At 49.0% G+C, this 15,185-nt stretch overlaps 5 protein-coding genes across 5 annotated transcripts; 4 read left to right on the top strand and 1 right to left on the bottom strand.

Annotated features, from left to right (window-relative positions):
* Positions 1-242: 242 nt before the first annotated feature.
* On the bottom strand, positions 243-3,848 carry CHS2 (Chitin synthase, class 2; the record flags this gene model as incomplete). The annotated part of the gene is made up of 2 exons (XM_044822979.1): positions 243-1,405; positions 1,457-3,848. 2 exons carry the CDS (start codon positions 3,846-3,848, stop codon positions 243-245), a joined length of 3,555 nt encoding a protein of 1,184 aa, XP_044681470.1.
* Positions 3,849-5,984: 2,136 nt separating this feature from the next.
* On the top strand, positions 5,985-7,932 carry J7337_005297 (uncharacterized protein; the record flags this gene model as incomplete). Its single annotated transcript, XM_044822978.1, has 3 exons — positions 5,985-6,392; positions 6,439-7,159; positions 7,211-7,932. 3 exons carry the CDS (start codon positions 5,985-5,987, stop codon positions 7,930-7,932), a joined length of 1,851 nt encoding a protein of 616 aa, XP_044681469.1.
* An 892-nt stretch (positions 7,933-8,824) lies between these two features.
* J7337_005296 (uncharacterized protein) lies at positions 8,825-11,733 on the top strand (the record flags this gene model as incomplete). Its single annotated transcript, XM_044822977.1, has 2 exons — positions 8,825-10,015; positions 10,063-11,733. The coding sequence occupies 2 exons, from the start codon at positions 8,825-8,827 to the stop codon at positions 11,731-11,733; spliced, it is 2,862 nt and encodes a 953-aa protein (XP_044681468.1).
* A 699-nt stretch (positions 11,734-12,432) lies between these two features.
* On the top strand, positions 12,433-13,350 carry J7337_005295 (uncharacterized protein; the record flags this gene model as incomplete). The annotated part of the gene is made up of 2 exons (XM_044822976.1): positions 12,433-12,475; positions 12,530-13,350. 2 exons carry the CDS (start codon positions 12,433-12,435, stop codon positions 13,348-13,350), a joined length of 864 nt encoding a protein of 287 aa, XP_044681467.1.
* Positions 13,351-13,953: 603 nt separating this feature from the next.
* On the top strand, positions 13,954-14,857 carry J7337_005294 (uncharacterized protein; the record flags this gene model as incomplete). Its single annotated transcript, XM_044822975.1, has 2 exons — positions 13,954-14,275; positions 14,325-14,857. 2 exons carry the CDS (start codon positions 13,954-13,956, stop codon positions 14,855-14,857), a joined length of 855 nt encoding a protein of 284 aa, XP_044681466.1.
* Positions 14,858-15,185: the final 328 nt, after the last annotated feature.

Genomic DNA, 15,185 nt, shown 5'->3' with positions numbered 1-15,185 from the left:
GAATTCGTGACATATGTACATTAAACAAGCATTCGTTGCCGCGACAATCATGGCCGGCATCATATAATATTTTTCGAGAACTCATCTGCTCAATCGTCATCCTCCCAGTGAAAAGAGCTGGGAAGAGTTGTTCATTTCCATGCAGATGTAAATGCCAGAACGCCAAACCACGCCGATGCAGATGCCCATTTTCTAAATGCATACAAAAAATCAAGCGCAAATCGTTCCAGATGATGTGTACATCAACTGCGTAGGTTGCTCGACACACTGCTCATCTTGTCGTTGACTCTCTCCTTTAGACCGCCCATCCATCGAGGTGCCTTGAGACTCAAGCGGACGCGACCTTCCACTATCATGTTGACCACGTTGAGGACGGCAAACGTGGTGGAACCGATGGCACGGAAGACGGCGAGAGCGGCGACGGACCAGAGGAGAAAGCGCAAGTAATAGTTGTCGCCAATGCCTCTAGCACTGTAGATCTCCGATACAGCCATACCAAGGATACCATTGCCGATCATCCATGTGAGAACGAGGTAGGTTCGAACACTCTTGTAGTAATCCTCTTGCAGCTGAGATTCGCTAGGTGGAGACTCAGGAACTTCGAGACGATCACGGAGATTGCGAAGAGCCTCATCGTATCCACTGTCAATGTCGAGCTGTTCACTGGGCATCTCCAGCTCGACAGTCTCACCCTTACCCACAGCGCCACCAAGATCAGTCTTCATGACGTTGTCACCCTTGGTACCCCAGGTAACATCGTGTGTGTTACAGAAGGCGTAGACTTGTAAGGTGCAAATGTAGCTGGGAAGAAGGATGAAGTACTGGGCCGAAGATGTGATCATGTGCCATGGGTCAAGATACATAATAGACATGATGAAGTACATGCCGATTGTCGACAAGATAGACACAATCATATTCGTAAATACGTTATCACCCATCTTGATCTTGTCTTTGGATGTGAGTTGGTGGATAATGATGTAGAATGTAGCAAATGTCGTATAAACCATGATGATGCTGTAAATGATCATACTGATCAGGTACAGCTTCTTGGAGCCTTGAGGTCGATTACCGAGCGAAAGGATAAACTGCGTTGATATGAGAAGCACACAGGCATATCGCAGAATGTGGAAGATGACGGTAGCGATGTTGTGTCCGAACGGATCAACTTTAGGGTCTGTCAAACCGCCTGCAACGAAGTAAAAGGTGAGGTAGAAGTTGGCCAGGGAGAAAAAGGTGAACATGAGCTGGATGAACTGATACAAGAACTCCATGTGCAGAAGGATTTTACGGGCCAGAGTGTGGTCAGTAAACCAAATCTGCTTGAAGTGGACAAGGGAGTAGACAGCGGCAAAGAAGGCACCGTTGAGCCATCGACGACGTTGGGAGATGAACTCAGGAACGGTATCTACACCAAGTTAGTATTGCATTCATAATTTAATGGAGTAGAACATCTTACCAGGCACATCGGTTTCACCAGTACATCCCTTGACGTACTTGAGAACCCATCTCTCCCCACGTTTAGCGACCAACTCCCAGCAAAGGATACGATCTTCAGCGAGGTACATGTTGGCAGTGAAGACATCGGCGTGTTGACCATGCAATGTCTCACCCTTGAAGTACTGACTGAGAGGACCGTGACCGGTCTCGTCATTCTGAAGAGCGTGGTATCGGTACGCACTCAGAGCACCGGGAAGGACAGTAATGTATCCAAAGACGGACTCGAGAGGCTTATCAAGGATGTTGGACATTTTATACTCGAAGTTCTGGGACGCAACGAGAGGATTGAGCAGGTTGGCGCCCAGTCTGCCCTTCATGGCTTTAATCTCTCCACAAGCACCAGCGACGTTGGAGTCAGTATCGAAGGCCTTCCAGAGATGGTACAGTGAGGTGCCGCTAGGACGAGTACCAACATCCAGCAAAATGCAGACGTTAGGGTTGAGAGCCTTTCCAAAGGCATTAAAGAACCAACGGTGAGAGTTGAGCTTACGCTGGTTCTTTTCCTTGAGACAGAAGATCATCTGGCAAGGAACAATGCCCTTCTCGGCACCCTTGAACTTGAGGTCGGAATCAAGAGAGACCTGGGTTGTGTATTCATAGACGTGTGCTTGCACAGCGCGGTTGTTGACAAAGTTCTTCGCGATACCGTGCTGGTAGACACCCATGGCAGCGAGCGCATCCAGAGTGCGAGGGTGGATCTTCTCTCGACCATCAGAGACAATACAGACGACAATCTTTTGCCATCCAGTCTCACCCCAGGTGCGAGAGCGCGATCGAGAGCAGAAGTGGGAGATGTTCTTCATGACGGCATGCATCGTTCGAGTGAATCCTATTTCATCTTCGTTGTACATGGTGACACAAATGAACAATTCTGTCTCTCGAACAGTCTTGCCGAAGGTTTGCCGCAATGTGTAGCCTCTTTCGACAAAATCATCAGGGTCGCAGGTAACGGCGGTGTAGCGCATGTGAGTGAACTCAACCTCGCCTCGTCGAGGCAAGAAACTGTACAGAATTGTCGGGATTTTACACTCCAGCACCAGCTCACCGTTGATGAGCTGGACCTCCTTTCTCGCCATTTGAGGTGCGCGAACACCTCTTCTCTCTTGTGCACCAGTCGGGGCAGGGCCATAATGCTCAACCTTGTCGTAGTCTTCCATGTCTCCCTCGTTCAGTGTGTCTTGCGACTCAGAAGACATATATGAGCTGCGGTCAACTGGGTGAGGTCGTGCATCACTCAGGTCGGATTCAGGCGCAAAGACATCGTCGTCATAAGTATCATGCAAAGGAATAGAGATAGTCGCGTCGTCTGCAATTGGCGGGACAGGCTGCCTTGAGTTTGAAAAGAGAGGCGCCGGAGGAAGTGGACGTCTGGGGCTACCGCCGTATCTAGAGGATGGTGTTCCTGGTCTGGGGCTTCCGTTCAAGTCGGAGGGCTCATACATGCCATCTGAAGGAGGAGGTCTCGATAGGTCGGATCTTGTGAATCCGGATATTCGTGATGAGGGTGTCCAGGGTCGCTGGGGAGAGCCATCATCATGCATACCATAGGACACATAGGAACCCGTTGGGGGCCCCATCGAAGGGGCATCGTCGAAGATGGAACCAGATCTCGATGATCGAACACTGGGCTGATAGTTGAGGTTTCGAGGACTTCGGATACTAGGAATTTTGTCATGTGAGTTTACGTCCCTTAAGCGGCTCAATGGGGGTGGTGGTGCGGGAGGTGTCGTGTCTAGTCCAAGGTGGTGTTGTTCCTTGTGAACTCTTCTCCTGTCGCTGATACCATTGGGAATTTCTGGTAGATCTCGAGGAAGATTTGCAAATGCGACATGGACACTAGTTCTATTCTTGTTCTGCAGCTTTGCAGTCTGGCCGCCGATAATTGGCCTCTTAGGCAACAAGGTCTTGGATTCGGCCATTGAAGAAGCATATGAAGGGGGATTTTGCGAAGGATGTTGTTGATGCTGGTTGGAGATATTCCCTCGGACGTCATCTTGTTGGACAGGGCTGGACCTGAAGGTCCGTTTCTCCCTTTCTGAAGACATGGTGACGCTCACGGGTGAAATTGACAATGGAGGAGGAAACGCTACTGGCGGTTTGAGAGGGGAGGGTGTTGTCTTTGAAGGTGAGGTAGAAGGGGAAACAGAAGGAGATGAGGGAGGGCGTGCAGGAGGTGTCTGTGTCTGATTCTGGCTAGGTGATGAGGGTGGTACATACGCATGAGGGTCGTAGTGTTCTTCGGATGTCAACAGTCTCACAGCAGCGGGACTGTAACCAGTGGGAGTGTGAAGGTCCTCGTCATCATAGGGAGGGAGGCTGTAGTCGGGCGGGCGTGACATATTCGGATCCATAACTGGCGAGAAGAGGCTGGAATGGAATGCAGTGGGCGCGGGTGCTTGCGACAATACCAGCTGAGCTATTCAAGTAACGGTTCAAGGTCTCAAAAGGCGAAGGATACTTGGTATCTCGACGGCTGCTGCCGCTGAGACGATCCGAATCGCGTACTAGAGATGGTGAAAGCAGTGTTGGTGTTGATGCTGATTTGCGCCTCCTGTTGGTAGTTGAAACTCTGATGTCAACGAGGCGTTGATTGTGTACGAGCTTGCGGTCGGTGCAGGTTTAGATCGTCGTCGAATGGCGGTGGAACAAGACAAAGACAGTAACTAGAGACAAACAACGCGTAAGTGGTATCGCAATACAAGACAAGGAATGATTCTTCGGAATGTCTCCTTTTTCGTTAGGATGCTGTAGTACAATAGGACAGGACAGATAAAGTAAAGTAAAGTAAAGTACGGAGCGAGCGGAGCTTTGGATCGGGTTTGGTTGCGGGTATGAGAGAGGTGAGGATCCAATGGTGGGGGAGGAGCTTAGTATGGTAATCCAAACAAATTACGTCGCACTGTTGGCATGGCAACACAGCCCGATTGGGACAGCTCTGTCTTGCACCAGGCAGGCCAGGTCTCACAATTTTCTGGCGGCCCGCTTTGTTAATGTTTCAGTCAGTGACTGGGAGACCATCTGTGGAGGTTGATTAATTGCTTGCATTTCTTCAACATTCAGTTCATTGCTCTATGTCTCTCGCTTATATTCTCGGTTGGCTCAATTGAGGATTATCATGACATTCAGAGCTCCTACTCAATTGTTTACTCTCCTCCCGAGACGCCCGAGGAGGTTGGGAGGATGAACTACGGATACAGGTGTGACGATCACCTAGCAACAGTAACACAGCCTTCCCTGAACCATGGATCATGGCGCTTAGCATCTGAAAGTGGAGACTCCATTCAACGGTCTCGATCCTACCTTAGTGTGCCTGATCGGTAAATAACAAGCAAGCAATCACAGACGTAAGCTCGGAGTATTTAAAAATTTAATTATTGGCATAATTAACGTGAACTTGTGAAGGGCGAAAACAAGAGTAAAGCTAATAACAGAACTATCAAAGTAGTTTCACCCCCTGATCTGAAGGGTCGAATCTTGTCAAGACTCGATGTACATACATACGTCCTAAGGTTGAAACAAGCCTTTATTTTCGGACAACCTCAATAACCTTTTCGACGCCACAAACACATGACCATGTTTTGACTTGGCCAGGGTCAACGCATTCTTCTTGGAACTTAAACGTCTTGAAATGAGACTTTGCATTGGTTGACAAGCTATACCCTGGACATGTCAGCCACGAGGCGAGATCACGATCGCAAAACAAGCATCCAGTCTAATAGATACGCGGGCGGGTCACAGCATAAACGAGCTTTAGACTCTATGATGCGATTTTAAACCAGCCACAAGAGCTCGAAACAAGGTACTTATGAATGCATATCCAGAAAGAACTCCAACAAGAGAAAAAAACACATGTGAAACAAGAGCGTGAGCTTCTGTCCTAAAGATTACTATTCATACACGAATAGGCAGTCTTCGAATGGTTTTATAAACGGCCTTTTCTTGAGTAACGAAGGCTGTTATCACAACCTCGCTCAGGTCTATTGGCGAACGTTATATAAACCACGTGGAAACTCTACATCATTATAACCACTTCCCCGCGTTCTATCGTGTAATGGATACCAGAAATGTCTACAAGAAGATTGAGGGAGAGTTAACGTTCGCGAGTCAACCAACTCAACAGAGGCGGCACCAATGAAGCTATTGAGCCGACCCGATGCTTCTGATGGCCGCGATCGTCAGAGCGAATGGCAAGACCAAAAGGCGAGTTTCTCGTCACCTGGTACCTCGGACTTTGACCTTGACATGTAAATGGCTTTGAGAACAAGACAGAGTTGTTATTGATCCAACCACCACGCTGCATAACACGATTTCCCCGCAAAGTATACAGGAAGAAGCCCCGAGATGCCACGTGAATTGATCTATTTAGAAGAGGACTCGTCCTCGAGAGGGCCTTGAAATGGTTCCCTCAGTGCTTTCCGAGGTTCTGCTTCCAATGGGCTTGCAATATCCGTCATCTTATATCACTGGACCATTAATACGCAGCCGAAATGGAAACGATTGACGAAATTCAGGGTGAGCCTCGCTCCGACCCGACACAGCAAGATGCCAAACCTCCTGGAGCCAAGACGAGATCAACAACTGCAGTGCTACAAAATCCACTGGCCAGCATGACGCATGACGAATTGGTCGCCGATGCAAGGAACTTCGCCCAAGATAAGGGGCTGGATACCTGCATTTCCTGGTTTACCAAAGGCGCACTCATAGCCAAAGTCATCAACACGCCGAAGGGATACGAATCCATCGAGGAGTTGACCGAGGAGGACAAGGAGCTCCTGAGGAACGAAGATGACCATCGTTGGAAGTCTCAGCCAAAGATGCTTTACTTCCTCTGCGCATTGTGTGCGGGTTGCGCTATTGTGCAGGGCATGGATCAGACAGTCATCAACGGTGCACAGGTAAGTCCTCCCTGACTATCGAGAGACAAACATACTAACAATCCAGCACTTCTACTTCGAAGAGTACAACATCAAAGATAGAGCGCTGCAAGGTCTGACAAACGGCGCACCATATGCCTCTGCTGCCCTCGTCGGATGCTGGCTCAACGCCCCCTTGAACAGATTCTTTGGCCGACGAGGAACCATCGCCTTTTCCTGTCTCTTTGCTTTCGTCACAGGAATATGGCAAGCTGCTGCTAACAGTTGGATATGTCTAATCATTGCACGCTTCACCCTCGGGCTTGCAGTTGGCGCCAAATCAAGCACCACTCCCGTATATGCAGCTGAATGTGCACCCAAGGCAATTCGAGGCGCCTTGACTATGATGTGGCAGATGTGGACGGCCTTTGGCATCATGCTCGGCTTTGCTTCCTCTTTAGCTTTCCAGAATCTCACGTGGCCGAGCCAGTACGCACCTTGGAGATGGATGATTGGTTCAACGTCTCTTCCACCATTGATCGTTGGTCTTCTGGTCTTCCTTCTCCCTGAGAGTCCGCGTTGGTACATGGATAGGGGAGAATTCCAGAAGGCATACCATTCGCTTAGGAAGCTTCGTCGCGCTGACCTCCAAGCTGCTCGGGATCTCTATCTCGCTTGGAAGTTCTTGGAGGCCGAGCAAAAGACCAAAGAAGGCCGGAAAGGTTTGAAGGAGCTCTTCAAAGTACGGAGGAACTGGAGAGCTGCGCAGTCTTCGTGGTTCTGTATGCTCATGCAGCAGTTCTGTGGCGGTATGTCGGAAAACCCATATCTTGATTACTATGTAACTAACAAGTCTACAGTTAATGTGATCGCATACTACAGCACAAAGATCTTTACAGATGCAGGCTATACCCGATCTCAGGCCCTCCTGGCCTCATTCGGTGGCGGTGCCATCAACTGGATCTTTGCGCTGCCTGCAATTTGGACGATTGATACCTTTGGCCGCCGCAACCTCCTGTTAGTCACGTTCCCCATGATGAGTGCTTGCCTGTATTGGACCGGTTCATGCTTCGGGATTGAAGACAACGGCCTTCGTCTTCCTCTCATCGCCACCAGTATTTACATCTTCATGGCCGTTTACTCACCTGGTCTCGGTCCTGTTCCCTTTACCTATAGCGCGGAGGCATTCCCCTTGCATATCCGGGCTCTTGGTATGGCCTCAGCAACATCAATCACCTGGTCATTCAACTTTTTACTCAGCTTTACGTGGCCTATGATGGAAAAGGCATTTAAATCCTCGGGCGCCTTTTACTGGTATGCCACGTGGAACATCATCGGATTCGTGTTTACGTATTTCCTGCTTCCAGAGACGAAGGCACTGTCGTTGGAAGAACTCGATATTGTGTTTAGTGTTCGGAACCGTGATCATGTTCGATACTACTTCGGGCGAATGGGATGGTACGCAAAGCGGCTCACGGGTCGGGGCCCGGATGCAATGCCGCCGTTATATGAGTTGGAGGATTCTGGGGTGGTATTAGTGGCCGAAATGGCAGTCAAAGAGACGAATGCCTCATCTGTCTAAGAGGTAGTCTTGACTCGTGAGTTCGATGCAATGGATTGGGGCATTTTCTCAGATTACCGGCTAGGGTTTTCGATTGATATGGGGTTGCAAGACTTGGGCCAGATTCAGCTGGTATCTCTTTATAAATATTGGGCTCTTTTTGAAACGGGTTATGAGAGGGCGTAACCTCTAGGGTTAATGGTCTAAATGTTCAACGACGTGTTATTGTCTTTTAGGACGTCTTCATAACAGGTCTCGATATCTCACCAATACCCTTTTTTTTTTTTTTTTTTTTTTTTTTTTTTTTTTTTTTTTTTTTTTTTTTTTTTTTTGCCTCGATCGTTTAAGTAGGAAGATCAAACGAAGGCTCAGACTGATTATGAATCAATTTTGTCGATTGCGAATCTCATCAAGGAAGACGATAAACAAAAGTTCCTGAGCATATCGTCTCAAAGTGTAGGGTGACAATAAGATGAGCACTTCGCCATGAATGAAAGATCGTCAGTCAAGACATTATAGAGCTCAGGCACCAACTCTGAAGAAGTCACACATGTAATTCAGTTTGCTGTTGACTGCTACTTGGTGATTTCGAAAGATAAACTCGTATCTGGCAAGCTCTCAACATCATGACTCAAGACCTACCTAGATATCGTTCAATTTGACTGTTGTGTATGAGTTTTATTTGAGGGTAGAGCTTGGGGTCCCCTGTACCTAGCTGTGTTACCCACCGTAGATAGCTCGCCATAGTGGAGACCAATCACTGTGAGATCCCAGCCGAGGCTTGCGAAGTACGTCTTATCACTGAGTGACGAGACGGGATCTTCATTCCAAAGCTCTCAACTCCTCTTTTACCTTTCATATCTTGTAGGCCTCCATCCATTGACATTGTGAAGCCTCACACCAAGAAGCAACAATGGATGAAAAGGCACAGCTTCCGCCTTACAGCTCCGTTTCGCTTCCAGCGCCCGTTGGCCTTCATCCTGGTCAACAGCGGAACAGACGGTTGTTGCGTCGCTCACGCGGTATCAGGCTCTTTGCTCTAGCCTGTTTGACCTTCATTGTCTTTGCCCAGTGGCGACAGCTCGCACCGCGAAACAAGACTACTTTGTCTATCCAGAAACTCAATGAAGATCTCGAGACGTGTAAGAAGTTCCGTGTCAAGCCGCAAGACCCGCCTGGTCTCGGCCGAGATAAGAATGCTCGTTATATCGACGGCGGCAAGCCCACTTTGATCAAGAACGCTACTATCTGGATTGGAGAGCCCGTCGAAGGAACCAGTGAAGAGGATGCGTATGCTGGCAAGGGCTGGGAGTGGGTGCAGGGTGATGTCTTTCTCGAGAAGGGTCTCATTCAACGCGTTGAGGAGGACATCAAGACTGCTTCGCTACCTGATGACACAATTATCTACGAAGCCCATGGCCGCCGTCTGACCAGCGGTATTGTTGACACTCACAGCCACGCTGGCGTCTATCCATTGCCCTCTCTGGAGGGAAACTCAGATGGCAATGAGATGTCGGATAACATCACACCTTGGGCTCGAGCGATTGACTCTTTGCTCCCGCTTGACCCGCAAATTGAAGTCATCAAGTCAGGCGGTGTTACAACTTCACTTATCCTTCCTGGTTCCGGCAATAATATCGGTGGAGAGGCCTATGTCATCAAGCATGCAGTTGGCAAACCTGATGGCCGCAAGGAAATCAGCGCAGTGGACTTGCTCGCCGACCCAGACCGCAACTGGCGGTATATGAAGATGGCATGTGGTGAGAACGCGAAGCGTGTTCATGGCCGGGTTGGAAACAGGCCATTCAGTCGTATGGGTGAAAGCTACGAGTTCCGCCACGCTTTTGAGCAAGCAAGAGATTTGATCCAGAAGCAGGATGACTGGTGCGCCAAGGCTGAGTCTCAGGGTGTTGAGTCCTTGGATGAGTATCTTCCAGGCGAGATTGCCTGGGAGGCTCTCACCGCTGCGCTTCGTGGTCAGGTTCATATCAACACACATTGTTACACGATCCCCGACTTGGAGGCTATGGTGGATCACACCAACGAGTTCAAGTTCCCTGTCCGAGCCTTCCATCATGCTCACCAGACCTATCTGGTTCCAGAGGTAAGATCGTGTTGTGTTGAAAGGCTTCTCATGTTAACTTTTGTTAGATCCTCAAGCGAACCTGGGGCGGACGTCCTCCTGCATCTGCTCTATTCGCCGATAACATGTTTTACAAGACCGAAGCATACATTGGCTCTGAGTATGCTGGAAAGATCCTCCACGAGAACAACCTCACAGTAGTGTATGTCAGCGACAACCCTGTGATTAACGCACAGCATGTCCTTTTTGAGGCTGCCAAGGCTTATCATTACGGCCTTCCTTACCATGTCGCACTAGCCAGTGTGACATCTGCTCCCGCTGAACTTCTCGGTTTGGGCAAGCGTCTAGGAAAAGTCAAGCCTGGCTTTGATGCCGACGTTGCTGTCTGGGATAGTGACCCTCTTAGCGTTGGCGCAACTCCTGTGCAAGTCTGGATTGACGGCACAGCTCAGTTCGAGAACCCTATTGAGCTGATGAAGTCACAAGAAGCAGCTGCATTTGTGGAGAAGCCTACCGAGATTGTTGAGGAGCCAAGCAAGCTCGATACTGTACTCTTCACTGGTGTCAAGAAGGTGTTCCTTGAAGATGAGAAGACTTACGAGTCTCAAGACAAGCCGGTCAACGTGGTCGTACAGAATGGCAAGATTTCTTGCATTGGTACTTGCGACCAGGAGTTCCAAGCTGTGGCTGCAACTGGCGCTAAGACCATTGCGCTCAAGAATGGTTATTTGACCCGATCCTTCACAGCTGTGGGCGGTACTCTGGGTCTCAGCGAGATTGATGCTGAGGACGCAACTAACAACGGACCCAACCCATTGATCTTCTCTCGGGCTATCGATGGTCTTGCTCTTGACTCCAAGAAGTTGCACGTTGCCTCTCGATATGGAGTCACCAGGGCCGTCTCAGCACCAGTCTTTGTAGGTGGTGCAACTCATTTCGGTACCAGCGTCGGATTCCTGACTTCAGCATTGACGACCCTCGAAGAAGGTGCAGTTTTTGCTCCCGACCTGGCAGTTCACTACACTCTGGATCTGAACGTCAGAGGTTCAACCAGCTACTCAGCCGCTTTCGGTGGATTGAGAAACAAGTTACTTACAGCTGCTACAACTCCGGAACCTGCGAGCAATCCGTTCTCAGAAGCGGCGTACCTCAAGAAGGTGATCAGTGGCGAGCAAGTTTTGGCCCTCACCATCAACAGTGCAGATGGCATTGCAACAGCTCTTCGAATCAAGTCTGAGATCGAGGGTGTCCTCGCAGCAGCAGACTCAAGCAAGAGAGCTGGACGTCTCAAACTGGCCATCATTGGTGGTGCTGAGTCTCACCTGGTGGCCAAGGAACTTGGAGAGGCTGGTGTTGGAGTCATCCTTTCGCCGCTGCAGGCGAAGGGTGAAAGCTGGGACTCACGCCGCGCCCTGACCGGTGCGCCACTCACCAATGGTACAACCATAGATGCATTGGTTGACGCAGGCGTAGTTGCTGCGATTGGACTGCAAGAAGACTGGGAGCTCCGTGACTTGGGATTTGCAGCTGGCACTGCATTCAAGAATGGTGGTGGACGATTGAATGAGAAAGAAGCTATTAATCTTGTGAGTAGCAACATTTACAAGATCCTGGGGGCAGATGAGGAGTCATTCAAGGACTCTGGTCACTTTATGGTGACTGAGGGTAGTCCTCTTGAGATTGGATCGAGAATCAAGGCTGTTGGGCATGGCAGGGGTGATGTATCTGTGTTTATCTAGGTGTATCTTTGATAGCGTACGAGTCGCGACTAAGTATTGGATGAATCCATGCGCTTATCCAGAAAATCCATCATGGGGATGGTTTCTTTAAAATTCACTCCCAAGGTCAAGATATGAGAATCGCGTAAGAAGTTACGTCATTCTTATTTTACCTGAGCTTTAGTAAAATATTCATAATACAGTATTATGATAGTTAAGTACAGTATATCCTCTCGATAAACCCTTTCTCATCTCCTTTGATTTGAATGTTGTTGTAGATTTATAAGATGAGTGGCAACTTGCAGATAGATGAGGCCATCGCCAACAGAAATACAGTGGGGGCCGAGCCTTCGGGAAGCGGGGATGGATTACAAACAGTGACGCGCGGGAACAGAGTGGAGCATCGCGCGCGGGTAATGACCAAGGGCGATTCCATTGGCTGATTTCTTGAATCTCGTCGATTTCGGCAGAGGTTTTCGGGGGTAGAACGCGGAAAAGGGAAAATGCTCCACAAGCCATGATGGCCCGTTATCATGGGACAAGAGGATAAATAGCTTGAGGACCCCGCCATGATGAATGAGCTTGACACAGTAGAATCCTATAAAGTACAGTATAGCAGTCGACAAATAGCTGTTCATGTGGAATTGGCCTCTTGTTGCACGAAGAACTTTGTCCTCATCTTTATTCAAGTCGTTTTCAAGACACTCACATTCATCCGCCATGTCAAAGGTTGCCCCTGTAATTGCGCTATCCCATGGCGGTGGTAAGTCAACACCATATGATCTGCCTCGATTACCGATATAGTTGACACGATTAGGCCCGATGCCTGTTCTCGGTGACCCTAAACATGAAAGCATTGTCTACTCCCTAAAGAACCGCGTCCCCAAGATCCTCAAGCTTGGCACTCCAGATCAACCCCGAGCCATCATCCTCGTCACTGCTCACTGGTCGACGGCAAAGCCCACCATCTCGTCAGGCGCATCTCATAAGTTACTCTACGACTACTACGGGTTCCCTCGTGAATCATACTCTCTCAAGTACCCAGCGCCAGGACACCCAGAGATCGCAAATGAGATCGCCGATGCTCTACGCGGAGAAGGTCTTACACCTGAGTTGGATGACGAGCGAGGATGGGACCACGGAGTTTTTATTCCGCTCCTGCTCGTCCATCCCAAAGCCGACATCCCCGTAGTCCAGGTCTCAGTCCTTGAGTCAGAGGATCCCGAGGAACATCTCCGCATGGGCGCAGCACTGCGAAAGCTGCGAGCCAGTAACATCGCCGTCGTTGGTTCAGGATTTGCAAGCTTTCACAACATTCGCGCCATGATGATGCTGGGTAGCTCGGGGCCTGAACAGCAACGTCAATTCCGAACTTTGTCTGATGAATGGAACAACACATTGACTGAGGCGACACTCAAGAAGGACGCAAATGAGCGGTGGAAGGCTCTCAAGGGTTGGAGGAAATTTCCATATGCTGATATGATGCACCCGCCTAATGGAGGAGAGCACTTTATGCCATTGCTTGTGTGCGCGGGAGCAGCAAGGGAGGGAGAAGAGACGAGGAAGTACAACGATGAGTATGTTGGAGTTGAGATCAGTACATTTTACTGGGGAGCGGAGGAAGAGAGCAAACTGTAGATATTTACGAATTTAGCATTGTTGAATAGAGTATCATGGTTATTTGGTATGCTTGTTCTAAGCCAAGCTTGAGTGTGGGTGCCCCCATGTCAGAACCTCAATTGGTAACTCCATCTCACTCCCATTGGAACAGAGATCCCTACCAATCCCCTGATTTACAGGTACAGTACAAATACCTCTGACAGCAGGTTACATGCAATAGGAAAGATGTGCACCCTGTACAGTAAGTACAGTACTGCAGATGCAGGCAGAATATCAGCATCGAGAAGCCGCCTCAAAACCCACTATTCATGACCCGCTGCCGTCATCACGGGCTTGGCTCGCCCAGTTCGCCGTTGTCAAGAGTCTTAGCTGACGTCAAGACGAAGAAAAGATCAAGTCTATAGAATATCAGAGTCCAAGAAAACTCTTGTACAATTGCATATTCTAATATTGTACAAAATGTTCAAAACTGGATTTCGGCCGTTGTCTTGCCGTTTAAATACATCCAACGCTGCAAAGCATCTCCCACGCTTCACTGCCCCTCCAAAACCCTGCATACAACCTCACATCCGTACACTTACACCTTCACCACTACAAAAGCTCTATACAACAGCGAGCAGCATGGGTCAGCATTACAAGCCCACCATCGACGCACAAGTCGTCAAAGTCTTTGTTCTCGAGACCGATACTCCTCATCCTGACACTCAAACCGAGCGCGGTTCGTTTGGTGAGATTCTGCATCGCCATTTTTCAGAGGCTGGAAGCAAGCATCATCCTCCGCTGGGCGTTGAGACAGAGCAGGTCTTTGTCGTGACAGAAGAGGGTGGTCGCATGCCCAAGGTGGAGGAGTTTGAGGGTTACGATGGGCTGCTCATTACGGGCAGTATGTATGACGCGCATGGCGATAACCAGTGGATTCATGACTTGCTCCATCTTTTGAAGCGTGAGTAGCTCATTATTTCTCTCTTTGGATGTAAACTCACTGTTTCTAGAACTATGGACCAAGCGTCCCGATTTTCACTTCACGGGCGTTTGCTTTGGCCACCAGGTTCTCTCCCGTCTTCTAGGAGGCAAAGTCGGCCCTTCACCTACAAACGACTGGGAACTTGGTCACAATGCGATCACTCTGACGCCCGTAGGCAAGCGCCTCTTCCGCACACACGATGACAAAGTCTACCTCCATCAAATGCACCAAGATCAAGTCCTCGAAGCCCCCTCCGTTGAATCATCAAACGGCCTTCTCGAGCCTGACACCGACGTTCATGTCTGGGGCACAAGTAATCACACATCCGTTCAGGGATTGTATATCCCCAACCGACTGTTCACATCTCAGGCGCATCTGGCGTTTGACGAAGACATGGTCAAGAGACAGATTCAGATGAGAATTGATAGTGGTGGGATCAAGGATCTAGAGCATGCGGATCGAGCGGCTGAGACGGCGGATCTGGACCATGATGGAGAGCAAGTTGCGTCAGCAATTCTGAGGTTGTTTAGGTACGACGATGATGGTATGTCGTGGGACTGAGCTGGCTTGCATAGACCGGAAGATAGATGGCAATAATTTGGGTAAAAAGACCTAAAATGAGGTCTAATGTCATGATCCCTTTCCCTTCGGCTATTAGATCAGATATTTGATGACATTGAATAAATTTTCTCAAACATCATCATCTATATTTGAATACACACTGAATCAAGGAGTTTCTCTACTTTATAGATCAAATCATAGCTAAGATAAGTGGTACAATCCATGTGAAATTTATCAGCTATAATTTATACCAAACAGCTTCTGCTTGCGGGCACTATATCGCATTTATTGACATCGAGTTCGGTCTAAGCTACAAGAAACACCATAT

Source organism: Fusarium musae, chromosome 4, assembly GCF_019915245.1.
Source record: "Fusarium musae strain F31 chromosome 4, whole genome shotgun sequence".
Lineage (NCBI taxonomy): Eukaryota > Fungi > Ascomycota > Sordariomycetes > Hypocreales > Nectriaceae > Fusarium > Fusarium musae.
Note: the sequence above shows the minus strand (reverse complement) of the source record. Positions and strands in the feature narration are given on the sequence as shown.